This window comes from Vidua chalybeata, chromosome 1 (genome assembly GCF_026979565.1).
Source record: "Vidua chalybeata isolate OUT-0048 chromosome 1, bVidCha1 merged haplotype, whole genome shotgun sequence".
Classification (NCBI taxonomy): Eukaryota; Metazoa; Chordata; class Aves; order Passeriformes; family Viduidae; genus Vidua; species Vidua chalybeata.
Genome location: NC_071530.1, coordinates 22,832,403 through 22,850,921, shown reverse-complemented (window position 1 = coordinate 22,850,921; position 18,519 = coordinate 22,832,403). Strand labels below are relative to the sequence as shown.

Below are 18,519 nucleotides of genomic sequence, written 5' to 3'. Positions count from 1 at the left end.
ATAAAAGCATTTTGCTTTATCACAAGACTTTAAAGATCCATAGATATGGTCAAAAGGCCCCATCTATTTCAGTGCCGACAGGTTTTTCTGTGTGTGGTGATGCTCATTACCACATATTTGCTAATTTTCTCCAGTAGAGAGCAGCCTCAGCATTGACCTTGCGAACTCCAAATGTCAGGTTTTTCCCCATGGGCACTGGAATAAATGTGTTGTCTCTTCTTGGAGCCCAATACAATGACACAGCGTGGTCTACAAAGACGCCATTAGTAGTCCAAGTCTGACAGATGTTATCTAAGTTTTCAGAAACATGTCCTAGGCTACTGCTTTTTCAAGTGGTAAGTTGATTTGTGAGTTGTAGACAGGCAGCTGAAGCACTACAGTATTTTAAAGACAGCAGAAATTGTCAGAGATGCTCCAGTTTCTGAGGGCTTAAGACAAGTTCTAATCAATGACGGAGCCAATTCTAAATGTACTGCCTTTAGTCCCTCTCCTTCACCAATCTGCCAGAGACTGCTGCTCCCAAAGTTAGCAGGTGATGTCTCAGCCATTCCTCCCCTAAACTTTTTGCCTTCCAAACCCTAAAGAAGATTTAATTCAGTGGGTGCACTATCAGGGCAGTAACATCTGGCAAGTGTGTGAGAGAACAGCAAGAGGTGATAACTTCTTATCACAGAAAGATTTGGCACAACATCTTTATTGGGTCTCTCAATTTTATTTCCTATTTTACCCCCAAAACAGGGAAATGGAGGGAGAGAGGCAGGGAGGGAGGCAGGGAGGCAGGAAGGAAGTTTGGAAGGAAGTTTGGAAGGAAGGAAGTTTGGAAGGAAGTTTGGAAGTTTGGAAGTTTGGAAGTTTGGAAGTTTGGAAGGAAGGAAGGACATAACGATTAGAATTTTCTTCAGCACCAGGTTCTGGATGTGGTTGAAGATGGTTCCTTGTTCATGTTTTGTTGTAGGTTTCTCTAATAAATTCCTTTACAATGTATAAATGCATAAAAATATATAAAAAATAAAACCTTTCCTTTACACACATGTTAGAGGATTTAGTCAGCAACGATCTACAGATTTTTCTCTTTCACAGCTTCCTGAAATATACTGGAATACCTCAAAATTCCAGCCCTTCCTAACTTCCCTGCCACCTCTATATATGCATAAAGTCAACCCACAAAGCTGGGTTGTGCCTACCTTGTCCAGGAGACAAGTTACAAATATTTGTTTGCTATGGTTATTGGGTTTTTTAAATAATCAGATCTATTTCCTTGCAATAATTGCCTCTTCTAATCTTTCTTTATCACACTAGTTGGGATCATGCTTGTTGACACTTTAACATATTGTAATGGATTTTAACATCCTCCATCTCTTTAACTCTATTTGCTTTGTTTACCTGTTAACTTTATGGCCCTGGAGAGCTACTGCTATCTTTCCTTTTGCTATTCATGCATCTTTTTGCTTCACTGAGCCTTGTATGGAGATGGACACTTTGAGAGAGTATATTGTAATAAATACCCCTTCCCTAATGCTATGCTCCTGCTGACTGCAGCTCTAGTCTTCTGCTAGAGTAACTGACTCATAACTTTTTATTCAATTTTATTGACTGAATATCCTACTTGCCAGTCACTACTCTACTGCTAAAATCACAGCCAGCTGCCATTCACCAGATCTTCTTTGCCCATTACCAAAACTGCAGTCTCTTTTCCCAACTCCTTTCATTTTCCACACTGACTCACACCTCTACTTGCTTGGTAGTCTCATCCCTTTAAATTGTTTCCATCCATTCTAATAATTCCTCACTCAAATCCATTCCCATGTCAGTTCTCCTGCTTCCCTATGAATTTTAGTTTCTTCTCATTAATCCCCAGCTCTCCACATGGTAGAAGGACCTGTTTGGTCCTAATACTTTTCCAGCACTACCTGCTGGTCACCATCTCGTGGCACAAGTCAAATACTACAGCAGGGAGCTGATATGTTATTGCACTGTAAGCACCTAACAGAACGAAGTCCCAAGCCACAGTGGAAAAATGTAATCAATACTGTATTCTTCACAACATTTGCTAAGTGGTTTCAGACCTTTCACAATGAACCATGCTATTCTGTATTAAAACTGTGGTTGAGCAGCCATAATGCTACAGTGATGTATGTAAAGGGTACATTTGGTTTTCTCTTTCTGTTCACATATAAAAGTTTAAAACAGTAATTTGTACCTGCTCAAATAGATATTCAGTAAGAATGATCCAATGGTTCTTTTGTACTATTTTACATGCTCATTTGCAGAAACCTTCCATTGCATATTTTATAAGTGAAAAATTGCACTTATTTGGAAGCAACAGAAAGGAGATTCTGTACATGAGAACTGAGATTCTGTACATAAGCTTCTACACAAAAGGTCTTTAGCACAGATGGGCACATTCTAAATATACTTTAGATGGATGATATGTCACGTTAGAACAGACAAGGTTGAAGAGATGTCTGCAGGGACACAGCCCCAGGAAAAAGTAGGGATTAGCTTGTCAATAAGGATGTAAACAGACTGCTCTGAGGCAGCCTCATTTCTGACATTAGAGAATCTTAAATGGTTTGTTGGCGAAGAGCTTGTGCAAAAACTGGGGCAGGCTGTCAGCACTGAAATCTATTCATTTCAGTTTTTCAGTAGTTACTGCCTGTCAGGCAAAGACTCTACAACATTACAGGGTTAAAAACCCCAGTTTTACATAAGCATACAACAGTAAATCCAAGTGTAATTCATTAGAGAAAGTTATATCTGATATTGCAAAAAGCAGACTTAGCTAAATCTAGACATCATGTGAATAGCAACTACATTTACAGGAGACCATATCTTCAAACAGGTATATGAGCAGCATGTGCATTTATCTCAGCTTCTAGAACTTCTGTAACAAACTGTTAAAACAGACTCAACATGCAAAAGCAACCATGTCTTTAAAAACAAACAATAAAAAACAAGGCAGGCATTGATTTTTTTGAATGAAAAGAATCCGCTCTTAAGGTATTTTGTGAAACCCTGTGGTATGAAACAATTTAGAGAAGCATAAAAACAGCTATGTAAGGAAACACTGCTAATCTGGAAGAGTCTGCCAAGTGTTAAATCCCACTGAGCAAACACTGGGCTGGTGTACACAGGCAGAATTAATGCCATGATATAACTCCACCATCCTGTTGCTGTAATTTGGCAAGTAGCGTCTCTATTCACCTGGCCTTCTCAAGTTCTGCTCTTAAAATACCATTAATTCATATTACACAGTATTTCACTGCTGAATAACAATGGTTGAACAAAACTAGTATTAGATGATCCAGTGATACAGATCATAATCACTAACATGACAGCATCTCTTTATCAAGAACATCCTTCTGCTACCAAGACTACCAACTTACTAAATAACAGAATCTTAGATTGGTTAAGGTTGTGAGGGAACTGAAATCATGGAATCATAGAATTTCTCCTCCTTGCCCCAAAATTTAACAACAGAACTCGCTAGAGGTATTTTTTCTCTTCCTATTTTACCGGGGGAAAAAAAAAGTATCAGTCCAAATTAAAGGCAAACTATTATTTAATATACTAGCACCAACTTCTGCAATGTTTTCAACCTGTCAGTGCCACTTATTCCTGAGTACTTACACTCTTCATATGGACTGTAAAACTGCAAAAACAGAGTATCAGCCTGCATATGGACATGCAGTTGAGTTTGTATTTTGTTTCTCTAAAGATAACTAAAGAGCATTTTCAAAGATATCCTTTCCAATAATCATGTCTTACCTGCATTATCAGTTGTGAACATAGGTATTCTTCAATGTTTGCTGTTTGATACACCTTTGCCATAACTATTGTTCTTTCCAAAGGCTCTCATGCTTTCTCCGGTCTCTGGCTGTAATCTTACATTCGGTACAGTAAAAATAGAAGACACTGTAAAAAAGAGTGTCAGTTCAGAAACTTTGATTTCTTTTTGCAGCAAAAGCAGTAATTTAAAAATAATTAATATATATGGCAAACATAACACATTTAATACATATACCACCTATTTCTGCAAGTAAGCACTGCACAAAATCTGAATGGAAAGAAGCTGAAAGTATTATGATGGAAATTGTATGGTGCAAACAGTCTTAGCTGTATGCATCTTCAAAAAAACCTGTCTCCAGATTGTGTGTGTTTATTTGTCCTCTACACCACCATACAATGAATAACTTCCACTTTCAAATTTCTGCTGAGAGAACTTAGAAATGGGAAGGGAAAACATGCAGCAAGGTATTTTATTAATTTGATAACACATATTACATCTTCAGAATCTTGATATCAGTAGAACTGAACTATCTTGACTTTCTTTTTTGAATTACTAAAGACAACTAGGCTTGTTAAAAATATCCCAACAACTCAAAAATCTTTTATGTGAAGCAATCTCCTTTTGCATGAGCTAGAAAAACCTTGATGACTTCCATGTCACGCTAGGCAACTAGTTGTTAGGAGACATGATGATAATAATCACAGCAGTCAAAATGCAAATGGTTAAGAACTAACATATTCATAATATGAAAACCCATTTTTATTTAGGATGCCTCAATGACTTTTAATATCTCCTGAAAACAAGCCTCCATATAACAATATCCTCACGAGAGCTGCCACTGCGTGATTCCATAAGGAAATGCTAAAGAACTAATCAGGGCCATAAGAGTTTTATTTTTTGCACTAACAGTTGGCATACCTGTAAGTTTCTGGAACTACTTTTTTCATCTCTATGTCTTTAAGAGACCTGGTTATTGCTTTAGGCACAGACCTTCCTACTGTAGTTTGACATCTCAACTTGCATTTCTTATTCTGCTATCCTTGGTAAGACACATTGTTAATGGCAGATATTTTATGCAAATAAATGAATACTTGCTCTCAAATATAAAAGTAGAAAAGTGGGAAGAATGATTATTTTTAATAATCAGTAAAATAACCAGTACACATATTTAGTAAAAAGTATTAATCTATGGATTACTGCTCAATTTTCAGATTAATGAAAGCTATGCTGCACCATAAATTGTATTGTATTCCTAGACAAGGTGTTTTTAGCAGAACTAGATTACTCTTACCTTTTTGATGTGCTATTTTCAAAAACTGAAAGTGTCTACCTTTTAGACAGAGCTTATCTGGAAATTGAACTTCCAACCCAATGAAATTATGCCTTGACTTGAAACTAAACTAAGAAAAAAAGCAACATTGTGCTTCTAACATAAACTAACTTCACACATGTTTTTAAAATAAACCCCATTAAAAAATGTATTATAAAGTATTACATAGAATACAAATAACTAGTACTAATGGTCAAAACCAGAACAGGAAGTGAAACACTTCATTTTTACTTTTTCAGTGTAGGTAGAGTCACCATAATTTTGTGAAATATTGTTATTCCAATGAATCAATTTTCTGATGGAAAATCATTTCACTGATTCATCCCATTTGCCTTTCTACCCATATATGAGTCTTTCCCTCATTTTAAGTGCTAAATTCCCAAATTTACAATTCAGCATTAGAACCAAATTGGACAAAGTATATTCCATGATAAATGCTACTCACTACAGAGATTTGCAAAATCACTGGTGGTGTCCAAATTAGAAAGCACTAATTTTGTTTCTACATAAAGACTCAGTATGTTTATAACTACATTTAATTAACTATCAATAGTGTTTCTTGATGTAAAACAGAGAAATATAATCACAAAAACTGGTAATTTCAGTACAGAGTAATCATTATCCCAATGTTTATACTTCTCCAAAGTATATGACTTCTTTGTTTTGTAAATATGTTTACAACTATATCCAAGTCATACTAAATAGAAATGATTGTAGTATTTGATACTGGGATTGTCCTTTCTTGCATCTGGATTTATGCTTCATAATGATTATCTACTAGACACAGAAATAGTCTTTCTGTAACTCAAAATTTTACTGGAGGCATTTAGAAGAACCTTGCTTTAAAATATAATGATTTTTCATCTTTATTCTCCCCCCTTCAAAAGGTTTCACTGCTCCTGATGTTTAACGTTATGCAAAGACGTGTTTCTGCCAATGAATATCGCCTTATGGTTATGCTTCTGCAAATAACCTGCTGTGAGCTGATAAAAGGATTAATGCAGCCAAAATTCTTAATCTGTGAAATTACAAATTAAATTCTCATATTAAAAATACCACCCTGAGGTATTTTTTGTGGTTTTAATTCCCCTCTGGTGTTCTGCATACATTGTGCTTGTTAATGACTAGGACAAGACTGTCTCTGTTGGCAGCCTGCTGCAGAGTGATAATGTGTAGGCATTTACTTCACTGATAGAGCTGGATTTAACCACTGACTGATAAACTAAGTGGCAAGTGGGTAATAAGTCCATATTAACAGAAAAGTGCTACTGCAGAATTCAGGATTCAAAATCCTGGCTAGACTAAATCACACAGTCATAAGGATTGAGATGTCACCACTGCAGAGTGATTTTTGTTTTCCATTTGGTGGAAATTGGATAAATGAACTGGCATTCTTGATGTTTCATTAGTCCTGAAGAAAAGAATCTCTGCATCAGTTTCTGCAAAGGCAGACTTTCAACAGCAGCCGCCTTAACTTACACTGAACATTTAAATTTTCTGCTTATCAAGTACCGGTCAGCAAACTGAGTGGTGGATGACCATGGCAGAGGAGGAAACCGGGAATCTTTCTGCAGAGCCAGAACACAGTCTATGATAGTGACGGACAGAGATTATTGGTAATATTTTGGTTTTAATTTTCATATTCTACAAATGGAAGAATGGTCTTCAAAGCAGAGCTGGGAGTAGGGTACTTGGACAGCCAAGGCACAGAACCAGCTCAAAATGTGACTACTACAGCTGTTGAGGATGGAAAAGATAAAGTTTTTGTACTGACAATACTGTAAACAGATTCTATTGTGGATGAATATTCAAAAAGAGAGCTTAGTTTTTAGAAGCAAACTTTTAAATCGTCCATAGTTACACACACATGTTCCATTGTTGCATCTCTGAACTTTCTGCCTTGAAGTAGTGGATATAGATCTTTTGCTAATGGATGCATGTTTGAAAAGAGAAAAGAACACACAATGCTGTAATGCAAGCATGTGTCTCTTCACCATATTGAGTTAAAGCAAAATGCTGACTGTTATTCCCTTGTGAAACCTTTTTATAATAACAGAACCTTCTCTGAATAAAAAATATCATTCATTACACTATTTTTCCCTAGAATAAATTGTTGTGTGCTTTTAACACTGAAAAACCACATGCAGACATACAATAGAAATTATTTAAAATTACTAAAAAGATAATTGACAGCATACACAATGATAGGAACATTTCTGCCAAGTCAACTGGAATGCATTCTGTTTAATAAAGGAATTAAAAGGATGTATGAAAATAGTGAAAGGATTCTTAGTTAAGAATATCATCTGCCATCCTCTTCATACACAGTCTAATTCAGCAAATTAACTGATTGTTTACTTTGTGTTTCCCAGACTTCTAAATGCCGAGTCCTTTCTTAAAGGTTACTGTTATAACACAGGGATTCTGTGAATCAAAAGCAGCTGGATTTTTATCCTGTGTGCTGCAGCTAGTTAAGAAGTACTGTATGTTATAAGTGAAAAGCACTAAATATGTAAATTACATTTTTCCTTTTGCTTTATGACAATTCAGAGAATTCTATTGGCTCCACACATAATCAAACACAAAGATAGCAGGCTGCAGACTGCAGAGCAGAGATAGCAAAAAAAAAAAAAAAAAAAAAAAAAAAAAGAATCCATTTTGTCCTGTGTCAAGCTAACTATGTAATTTCAATCTACACAACTGCAGTCACATATTTAGTGTGTGGCTGTGTGTGTCCATGAGGCTGTCTGTATGTGGGGGTTAGCATACACACATGCATGTGTCTGAACTAGAATCTTTGTTTCTAATCCATTTGGAGGTGGTTATACTCACTATCAGTTAATTCCCATAGCCGTGGGGGCAGATCACTGAAGTACTCATGGCTCAGAGCCGCCTGTGCTGACAATCTGTTCTTTGGGAAACACTGGAGTAGTTTAGAGGCTAGATCTTCTGCATGGTTCACACAGCTCAGCCTGAAACACAAACAAGAAGGTTTTTCTGGAAAACAGTATCATTTTTCTGTTTACTAATTCCATCTCCAATCAGTACAGTTGAAACACCAAGTCTTAATAGCCAGAAGTACTGCCAGGAAAAGTGTTTCTTATGTTAGGGAGTTGATCATTATTTCTGTATTGACAGCTCAAAATTCATACAAATTTTACACCTACAGAGCATATAATACACCATATCACATATGCCCTGCCTAGTATGCTAAAGCATCATGAGCAACAGCTCAAAAGCATCTTGAAATCAACTGTTATGATTAATCCATTTACATTTTATTGAGCATACTGACAAACTGAAAATTTACAGTGCTGGAAACAAATGCTTATTACCATCTGAATACATTAAATCCAAGCTTACAATAACAGCAACATTCACTTCACAACTTTGAGAAGTATCAAATTTTAAAATCCAGTGATACTTAACATGCAACACATTCATCATGTTTCACAAAGACATTTGTCTTTCAGGACGTACTGACTTCTTACTTGTTCATGTATTCACACGGCAGGGAATTGACTCCTCATTAAGTGTTAATGCAATGCAAACATTAAATTTAAGTGAGTTTTCTTTTCTAAGCTTCCTGCAGAAACTGAGAATACTTACTGTTTCACTGGGAACTAAATCCTTAGGAATATTATAAGAAAATATAGTCTGAAGAGTAATAGGCTTGAAGTGGAGACAGTAAAATGGTAATCAGCAAGTTGTGGCCTAGTAATCTACAGCTGCTTCCTAAATTTCCAAAGCCACCAAGCTTTTTGTAATATGCAGTCAAAAAAATACATGCTGAATCTTGTTGACATCATGTTGTTATTATTACTAGGAAACTTCATAAATTCAACCATGCCTTTGCTCAGTAAAGATGTCTCACTGGGTAAATGCCAAATTCTATAAAAGGTTTTTTCAATGCACTGGTTTTCCAAAACCAGTAGATAGTAGACTGCAGTCCAAAATAACTCAGCATTTGAAAAAGGTTATATTATCCTCTAAAATCTATAATCCTACAGGAGGTTTCATGCAAATATTCATTTTTTTTCAGCTCAAGCTGACTTTCCAGAAAAAAATTCAAGAAGATGGATTAAACAGCATTACTCTTTTATTGGGCTGACATGGCATGATTGATATGAAACAGTAGAGCCATAGCTGAAATCTGCCTCTTCAACAAAGAACAGACAACGCTGAAAACACTAAATAAATAAAAAAGGCTACTACAGTGAGAAATTTAAGTTACAAATGTCATAGACACAACTTCTTGTCCATGTCCATACCATTGTCAGTGTGAAAAAAGCCCTAATTTTAGATATTAATTTTAAATAAAAAAAAAAGTCAAAAGCATCTATCCTAAATTATGTACTCGCATATGCATGATATGCTGATATCTGCAATCATTCAAAAAGCATGCCACTGGCTGTCTTTTTAATTTCCAGCAACTGTATGCTAGATGGAAAGATGCCTATCTGATCTCTTCCTGAGAACTGGCAGGATATGTGTCCAGAAAGTACCCAGGGATGAATTGCTTAAGAGTGCTGACTACTTTAAGGCATTGTATCTCATCACTCATAATCTTATTGAAATCCCAGGATTAGATTTCAAAATTGCTATTTCAGGTTAAACAGATGCTGAACTCCAGTTTTCCTGATGGGCAATTTTTTTTTCTGTTTTCATTTTCAGTTTGCAACAAAAGAAAAACATCTTGAGTGAAAGACTCATTGCTTATAAATTACACCATAAATTAGAATAATTCCAGACTATTTAAACTATCAGACTGTTGAAAATGTTCAGTAAACTGTTGTGACAATTACAGATATTTTAATTACAGAGCACAGCAAAATACCAAGACAAAAAGTTATTATTAATAAAGAAAAGGAAAAGGAGGGGCAAATATTCAAGAGAAATTGGTATTAATTCTTCTACACATCCAAAATTTCCATGGAATGGTGATTATATTGAGTCTGTGATGCCTGAGTCCTAATGCCCCCTGCACCAACAAATTGTTCAGAGATTCTGTCAAACCATTTCACCAATGCCATTTTTCCCCACAGAGGTAGCTGCAAGATTTTAGGAACTATAGTAAACCTGCTCTGTCTTGAATGGGAACTACTGTTAATTCAGAAAAGAGTAGTCACTTAAGCAGTGAAATATTACCCTCCAATACACAAATTACATCATTCCTTAGTTGATCCATACATATAGTGGAGATGCTAATTAGGTAAGGAAAAGCAAAGCCAAAGAAAATAACATTCAAACATCAACAAATTCTGACTTGCAGGTGAAATTTTGGGTGCCATCTGTAGTTCCTCAGAGTGATGCTGACATTCTGACTGCATTAATGGTCACCAATGTACCTGGCATACTGCTAAGATCTTTTTGCAAGATATTCAGAAAAACTAATATAAATTGAAAAGGTTTTGAATAGGAACAGTTTAAAACAGTTACCTTCCCAGTTTAGACAAAAAAAAAGGTATGCATTTACTGAAATCAGTTGAGAAACCAAAGATAAACATCAAATAATCAGCAGATTATACATTAACAGAATATAAGTCCAACAAAATATCTAGGGCTGCAAAATAATCACATCAAGTAATTAAATAATTATGAATAAATCAGTCAAAATTCAAACTAGTTTTATAATTAGTAAGTAGAAAGAAGACTAAATTCATAGCACATTCTGCAAAAATAGTTCAATCTGCTATAATTATTAGATCTATCTTCCCTGATCACATTCCAAGTAGTGCTGGGGTGTGGGGTTGGTGTTAGTTGTTTGTCAGTGCTTTGAAGATTCCAGTTGCTACATTATTAGCATTATGTTTCCAAGCATTTATGGATTTCAAACTCAGAAGGGACCATAAGGATCAAGTGTCATCTCTTGTGTAATACGGGCCAAAGATCATCCGAGTAACTCCTGGATCAAATCACCACTTTTCCCTAGCTCAGCTGTATCTTTAAAGTTCTACATTGAAGTTCTAATTTTGTTTATGGAGTTTTGCACAACAATGAAAACAATTCTACTCCAAAACTCATGTCTTCTGCAAAGGTCACTTCAGGAAATCAGTGGGCACTGCAAAAAGCACATGCATGTGGGCTCCTAAGGTTGTCAATATTAAAAACCAATGCCTCAGTGGAATGCATGACTAATTTTACTGTGTTGTTTAAAGACAAGCTATTCTTTACTTATGAAAAATGTACTGTATGATCATGTATTAAAATTACATCTGTTGCATCAGAATTGTTTGGAAAACCCTATTTAGTGCATAAGCTTAGTGGTCAGAACATTGGAACGATTGCTTTGTTTCTCTCCTTTTTTTTTTTTTTTCTTTTCACCAATATTCTCTTTAAAATATCCTCCTTAAAACATTAACGATTTGTCTGATTTAAGTTTGCAACCTGATTCCTCAATAGAGACAAAGGCTAAATTTTCTGATGGGGCTCAGTAGTTAAATACCTAATACAGAAGTTAACAAAAAGAACTGAAGAAGAAAAAGATTTCATTTTTAAATACACCTCTTTCAGTACGAGACAGGATGGAATTTCATACAATATGGCTTTGTGTCTAAAACATAATAGCGTGTTTTGTCTCACAGCAGTTGGGCCATATAGGAACTTGGCATGCATGATATGGCAAGTCTCAATATTCACGCTTCACTTACTGTCACACTAATCACTGAGGAATAGTTACTAGCCATGACAGCATACATACTTTCAGAAAATGTGGTGTACAGCAGAATACAGAGAAACCTTTGGCAATGAGCATTACATAATATGTAGATATTGTTTTGAGAAATACTGGGAATATTTTTACACACCTCCTCTGATGACATTTGTGAAACACATTGATTTTCAATTTAATCCCAAATGCTACATAAGCCTTAGTTCAAGAAAAACAAACACCATATGAACTGGTCTCACTTGAAATATATATGAATCTGACTAGACTTGAGCAGTTGTAAATCTCATTGGATTACAAGAATTTGATTTAATTTCAGAAAACAGGCTTAAACGTCTTTCTACTGCAGAGGAAGGTCAGTATTTGGTCAAGCAGAACATGACTAAGATCACTGAAGTTTGGTTTAAGCTCTTAAGAAAAAAAAGTTCGGAGCATGTGCAGTGAACTTCTGAACTTGGGGTGATTTGCTTTTAAATGCAATGAAGAAGGCAGTTCAAAATCACATTAATAATTAAGACAAATGGGCATTAAAACAAATGGAGATAATACGCTGTCTATATGCTCCTAGCAGCATGAGGTAAATACTTCCCAAAGCAAAAATCATTTACTGTGCACATTTTCCATGTGAAGATATGATTCTTGCAGTATATCGTTAATTCATTTCTCAGCTGGCATTTATAGCATGGCCTAGAGGAGCGAGGCACCTAATTCCCTTTGAAAATTTCAACTTTTTCTTTACTCTGAGCAAGCTCTTGCAACCTGAAGTGCTGAAAGACAAAACCACAGTTAACCTGAACAATCACACCATTTAGCAAAGCTTAAATTTTAATGGTATGAAGAGAACTAACAAATTGGTATGAATAGGGCAGGCCAGGTAGCAGCCCTCACAGCTCATTTCACGGAGGATGCTCTGGGTCCCCTCAACAACAGGGCTCCCATACAGTCCCTGTGCTACCTCACCTCCCAGGGCACTGCCACAATGGCTGTATTCCCCATTTTCACCCAAGTCTGCTCGAGGACAGCAGCCTTTTCCCCTCATCCTGGGCTTTAGCCTCACCCAAGTTCTGTACAAAACTGTACAAGACCAAGCATTGTAGTTAATACTTACTTTGCAAATGCATTGTCTTCTAACCAGCTGATACAGAAACGCCCACGTGTGCCTTGCTAGTTTATACCTCTGAATCTACATGTGATCCTAGTAGCAGCAGCTATGTGAAACACGAATCAGAGCAGGGCCTACCCGAGCAGCATTTCCTCTTTACGAGCTCCAGCAGCCTTTTCTGTTGTTACCACCATGCAGAGATCACCTACTGTCTTCAAAGAGCCGACGTGCCAGCTTCAGCGTGCAGGAGCCGCTTCCCTAACGGGCCTGGTGTGCCTCCACAGAGCTTTTGTAGGGTTTATTTAGCCATCAAGAAACCACCACAACAAGTGAACGCAAGTTTTGATGCGAGCCTTTTAGCTTTTGATACAGATGAAGGCATAAAGGAGTATATCAAGATGAGAATGTAACAGAGCGAAGATGTTACCATTTTTTCAGTGTTTTACACAAAGGGTATTGAGGACTAAAACTGATGAACAAAGAAAGACAAAATCATTTGAAGGCTCACTGAAGCAGTTTTACTTGTTGCTGATCAATCACAAAATACAGAATTTGTTCTACAGCACAATATAGAGGTACCTCAAGCCAAACTATAGCGTAAACAATACAATCAAACACAGGCTATGTGACATGTCACTGCTGGGACTGTACCCCACACCTGCATGGGGTTGCCAACAGCAGTCCTGGGGTGTGCACATTCCCTAGAAAAGACATGTCTCCAAACATCTGATGCCCCTCTTGCTCTTCCCAAATTGAGATGTTGGCAACAGTTTAGACTCAGAAACACTGAGCTCTCTACACATGCAGGGTGGGAAAATCCACTCTCCAGACTCCCTTTGCCATCACTTTAATTGTACTCTTCTAGCTCAGCACCTGAATAGAAGCAAGATTGCCACATCAGCACAATGACTCACTCTTGGATGAGCTAGGCTGGGACAAAGCCTGCACTGGCTATAACATGTATAACATGGCTATACTGCTCCCAGTGTCTGTCCTTGCTCTGTGTTCCTGCACAACACTGCATGCCACAGCCTTCAGGCCATCATGATTTCTATAGTGGTGTATGATACGATCTCTTCAGAAATTTAAAAATTAGTTTGATCCCCTTTAATTATATTACCATATTACAGCATCAGAAGTCTTATCCAGTGAAGTACTGAAAAGGTGGTCAAAATATTTATTATTACAACAAAAGCCATGACAGCCAATGATAAGTATTCACTGATATGGAACAGAGATGAAAATAAAGTGTCAGTGTTGATTCCTTGGCATAACTGTTAAAGTTGATGTAGCAGAGGTCAGAGCCCCATTTGGAAAGCTGTGGAGGGAAGTTCATTCAGTGCATTCCAGGAAGGGAATGATAACCCTGGCCCATCTGAACGAACTCTCATTTGACACTTGTCCACGTGTCATGAGTCAGAAAGCAGTCAAGATGAACAGCATTTCATGAAAAAAGGTGAAAGTAACAAACAAAGGTTCTAACAATATAGACAACTAGGTTTTCTATTTTAATTAATATAGACTTAGCCCTAGGTATATAATGGCATATACTTGGTACATTTTTAAAACAATCTACTGACCCAGTAGGTAAACTAAAATTACAGTTGTAGCTCCTGAACTCAGAACAGTGAATTAAGAAGCTTAAACTGCTCATGAGTCGGATTAGGCTTCAGAGACTCAGTTTGGTCACACCTCAACTAGACAATGAAGTGATTCAACCTCTCAAGGCAATTCACTTTTGACAATAGCCATTATGCTCAAATACAACTTGATTATTTGTATGTGTCATCACCGAATGCAACTCAAGACAAAAAATTAGATATGAGTCTATTTCTCCCTGACTCTTTTGCACTAGATTTGATGTGTTTTAATGTCTGTTTCAGATTTATTACTGTATTTCTTCAACACAATGATGCTTGTGATTTCCAGCTTGGAAGGTCTGCTTCATAGAGGAAGCAGAACATTACCACCATTACAGAATACACCACTTTTAAAAACTGAATGTTGTTGATTTGCTATTTAAAGGCTAAGCTGAAGGAGAACCAGTCAATGTACAACAGACTTAAAAGTCTTCTGAGTGAGAAGAAAACTCTTCTGGGTGAGAGCTACCCAGGCTAGCTCTTGCTCTGATGCCTCAGAATAAATATGTGGAGCTATGAAACCTTCCAAAGAAACACAGCACCAACTATTGAGAGCTTATTGAGGAAGATTGCTTATACTGGTAATTGAAAATATTGCAGATATTTTTTCCTACTTGTTTCTTCCAATTCTGATGCAGAGTAAGGTTTACATTTGATGCTCACATCTTTTTGCCAGAATAACATATGCTGGAGCATCAAATGAAGCAAGAAGCATGGAATCTACATGGTAGCTATTAAAGTGAAGAACAGTTTGTTTAAACAGCAAACATACAATGTATGTACAGTGATAACATACCCTAAGCTATTCAGAATGTGGTGTTCTGTGATATGATCACATAACTTCCTTAATTCCTAGGAATTCTGAGATTCTATAACCTAGGCAGCATGACTGCTGTGTACAGTGTTTTGCTACTTTTAAAATTGGAACTAAGTAATGAAACTAAAAGAAGACTACCTTTAGTAATTCACATTATTGCACTCAGTTTTCAGCAGTTTCCCTGAAAAAGTATTTCCTAAGAAATTTTAATTAGAACATGCCTTACTATTTTGTCCCAGAAAGAATTTAGCAATTACTTCTTTTTGATTTTACATGCCACCACCAACCAACTATTTTAATTCTTTCAGCATCCCAATTAAACCAGTATTAAAGATACTAATTATGGAAGACATAGTACATTACTTACACCACAACAGACCACTACTGAATATGCCAGATTCATAGTTTACTGGAAGATCTTTGTTTGCTGTAAGTGCAATTAATGAAGAAAAACAACACAGTGGTCACATCTAGTCAGAAGCTTTTGATTATTCTGAAATTCTTTAAAGGGTCGGAATCTCCTGATCAAGGTGAATGTTTTTTAAAGGCTGTCTGTGTGCACCTCGGAAAGTTGAACAGAATAACCTTGATAAATAAACAGAGCTAAAAATAATTACTAACACCCCAATCATTTTATGAGCTATTATTTCACCAGAAAATGGAGAAAATATAACCTTAATCCTGAACAAAACTCTTCAAGGTTTATGTTCTCTATAAACCTTTCACTGAGAACTGAAAATATAAGTTAGTAATGCAGTAAATGCCCTAACAAATATATCAGATTTTTCACTTAATGCTTTTTACAGGCTTAAACCAAACTGAGTGAAAGAAAATCACCTTTTACAGTCTGACTCTTAAAGGAAGAATGCCTTTCTGTTATGCTTTTTAAAATAAGGCATGGTGAATTTATATCAACTTCAGTGAATCTCGGGGCATGATAAAAGGAAGAAAAATATAGCAGTGGAGTTAAAATTCCATAGTGTTCTTTCTTCACATATTTATTTTTTCACTGGCTGGACATAAGCAAAAAAAAAAAAAAAAAAAAAAGAGGGAATAAGCCTCCAGCCCCCAACATAGAAATAGCTGAATTAAACCTTTGGCACACAATGCAGTCAAAGCTCTGTGTTTTTCCTCATGCCACCCTCAACAACCTGAATTATTTTTCTCCAAATAAATCCATGCAAAGGATATTCTGAAGAAAAAGAAAAAAAACAAACTCTGAATTTCAGATTTGTCAACTGGCTGCACCCATTAGGGAAGTAAACAAAGTCCTCCTTATTTTCCCTTATCCAGCTGTCTTCCTGGACCTATTACCTTTAGAAAACAAACAAACAAAGACAGAACTAAGTGCTAGAAAATAAACATTAATAGTGGTCTATGAATCTCTACCCTTTTGTCTGATATTTTATCATCTTGGGTTTAAGAAGTTTAAATTTCATTCTAATGTAAATAAGAACTAGTTTGTTTGCTAAATACTTCAACAAGAATTTGCTACAACGTTGCAGCATGCAGGTAGTGCCCTGAGAAGGGTGACCTTGCTTTAGTCAGTGAAGCCAAAGATCATTTATCAGAGTTAACCTGCAAATCTGTCTTGCTGGGGCTTCAGATCCGTCAACCACTTGGAAGCAGCTACTTGCCCTGTCCTCCCACTGTTGCCTAAAACATTGCATGGGTCTGATCTTTTCTATTACTATATACCTCTCAGCTAATAAAATATATTTTTGTGGCTATGGAACTAACAGGAGTACTTTGTATTTATTTATACAGCTCATTAAAGGCGGAGAGAGATTTGGAGGCAGAGAGAATGCCCCAAGCCTGGAAAGCTCAGGAAGACAGACCCCAGGCACGTATTTAACTCTATGCAGATGAGTTGCCTGGCTGAACCCAACGAGACTAAGCAATTATGTTAAAGTAGGAATCCTGTTCTTTTTGCAACTATACTCCTAAGCTAAGGCAGGAGAGGGAAATTATGCAGGACTAGTAAATAGTGAGAGGAAGAGACTGAAATGGTTGTAATGAGGGCATATGGACAATATATTCAAGCTATGCAGTCAAGAACACTTAATTAGGTATTAATATGTCTGTATTTAGACAGACTTACATCACATAGAACTACTGCAGCTCCCTGACCCTCAGGCACTTGGTTCAGGTGACATCACAAAAGAACACAGGGTAGGACACCACCTTCACGCCAGCACTGCGGTGTAGAAAGCATCATTCCTTCTCCAGATCCACTCTCCTGATTTAGCACATCACTTTCTCTTTACATTAATGCAGATAGAATCTTTCTAAAGTGAACTTTAGGTCCTCTTTGAGTAGGGAGAACCAGTCAGACTGAAAATCCATCGTCTGTCACCAGAGGCAGTAATACTTGTTGAGAGACAAATATGCTGGTGTTAATGTATAAACTTGACTTTGAACTTGAACAGGGGAAAAAAGCTACGTTTCTTATGCAGGGACCATGAAAGGAGAAAACAGTGATCTCTCTAGTATGCAATTTGGAGACAATGTAACATTATTTTGATTTTTTTTAAGGGAAACATTACGTATCCACACATACCTGTATTGAAGTGTCTTTCTAAAAAGTTGCATGAATTTAACATATGTGTTTACGGTTTTTATCTGTAAACATCTTGTGACTTGTAACAACAAGTCACAAACTCCATCTATTTTAGCTACCAATTACTGAAATACATGGATCTTAAGTGCCTGTACTTATATATGTGTGAAGATGTAGTGCTGACACTCAGAAATTGGCTTGCAGTAGGGAAGAACTCAATCCTGAACTATTTTTGCAAATCCTATCTTGTCAAAGTATCATGAAAGAGAGACAGCTAAGCAGGGAGTTACTGCTATTTAGGCATAAATCAGCATAGGTGATTTAAGAACTAAAATCAAAATTTTTATCTATAAAAGTGACCACTAAAGGTCAGATTTCCCAAAGAGCAAGCTATCACTAAAAACTGACTGCCAGCAGAGCTCAGGCCACTTCTAACAACCCAAAAAAAGCAAGTGGATTCTCAAAAGACATTGCACATATGGAATTGTAGCATCGTGTCTCATTTTAAGGTGTTAAATGAATATTAAGCTTTTGCAAAAGCAGGTATTTGAGGCTGACAAGTCCTAGCAGATTCCAAACTGAAAACAAGAAGCCTAGAGTCAAGGACCAAAAA

General features: G+C 36.5%; 1 protein-coding gene across 2 annotated transcripts in view; it reads right to left on the bottom strand.

The window, feature by feature from the left end:
- Positions 1–18,519, bottom strand: part of CDK14 (cyclin dependent kinase 14) — a 318,431-nt gene that overhangs the window by 61,228 nt on the left and 238,684 nt on the right. For both annotated transcript variants that reach the window (XM_053941947.1, XM_053941953.1), the window contains exons 13-14: positions 7,953–8,092; positions 3,769–3,915 (exon numbers count right to left, since the gene is read on the bottom strand). In XM_053941947.1, the coding sequence (XP_053797922.1) occupies positions 3,800–3,915; positions 7,953–8,092 (256 nt within the window). In that variant the 3' untranslated portion in view covers positions 3,769–3,799. The remainder of the gene's footprint in view (positions 1–3,768; positions 3,916–7,952; positions 8,093–18,519) is intronic.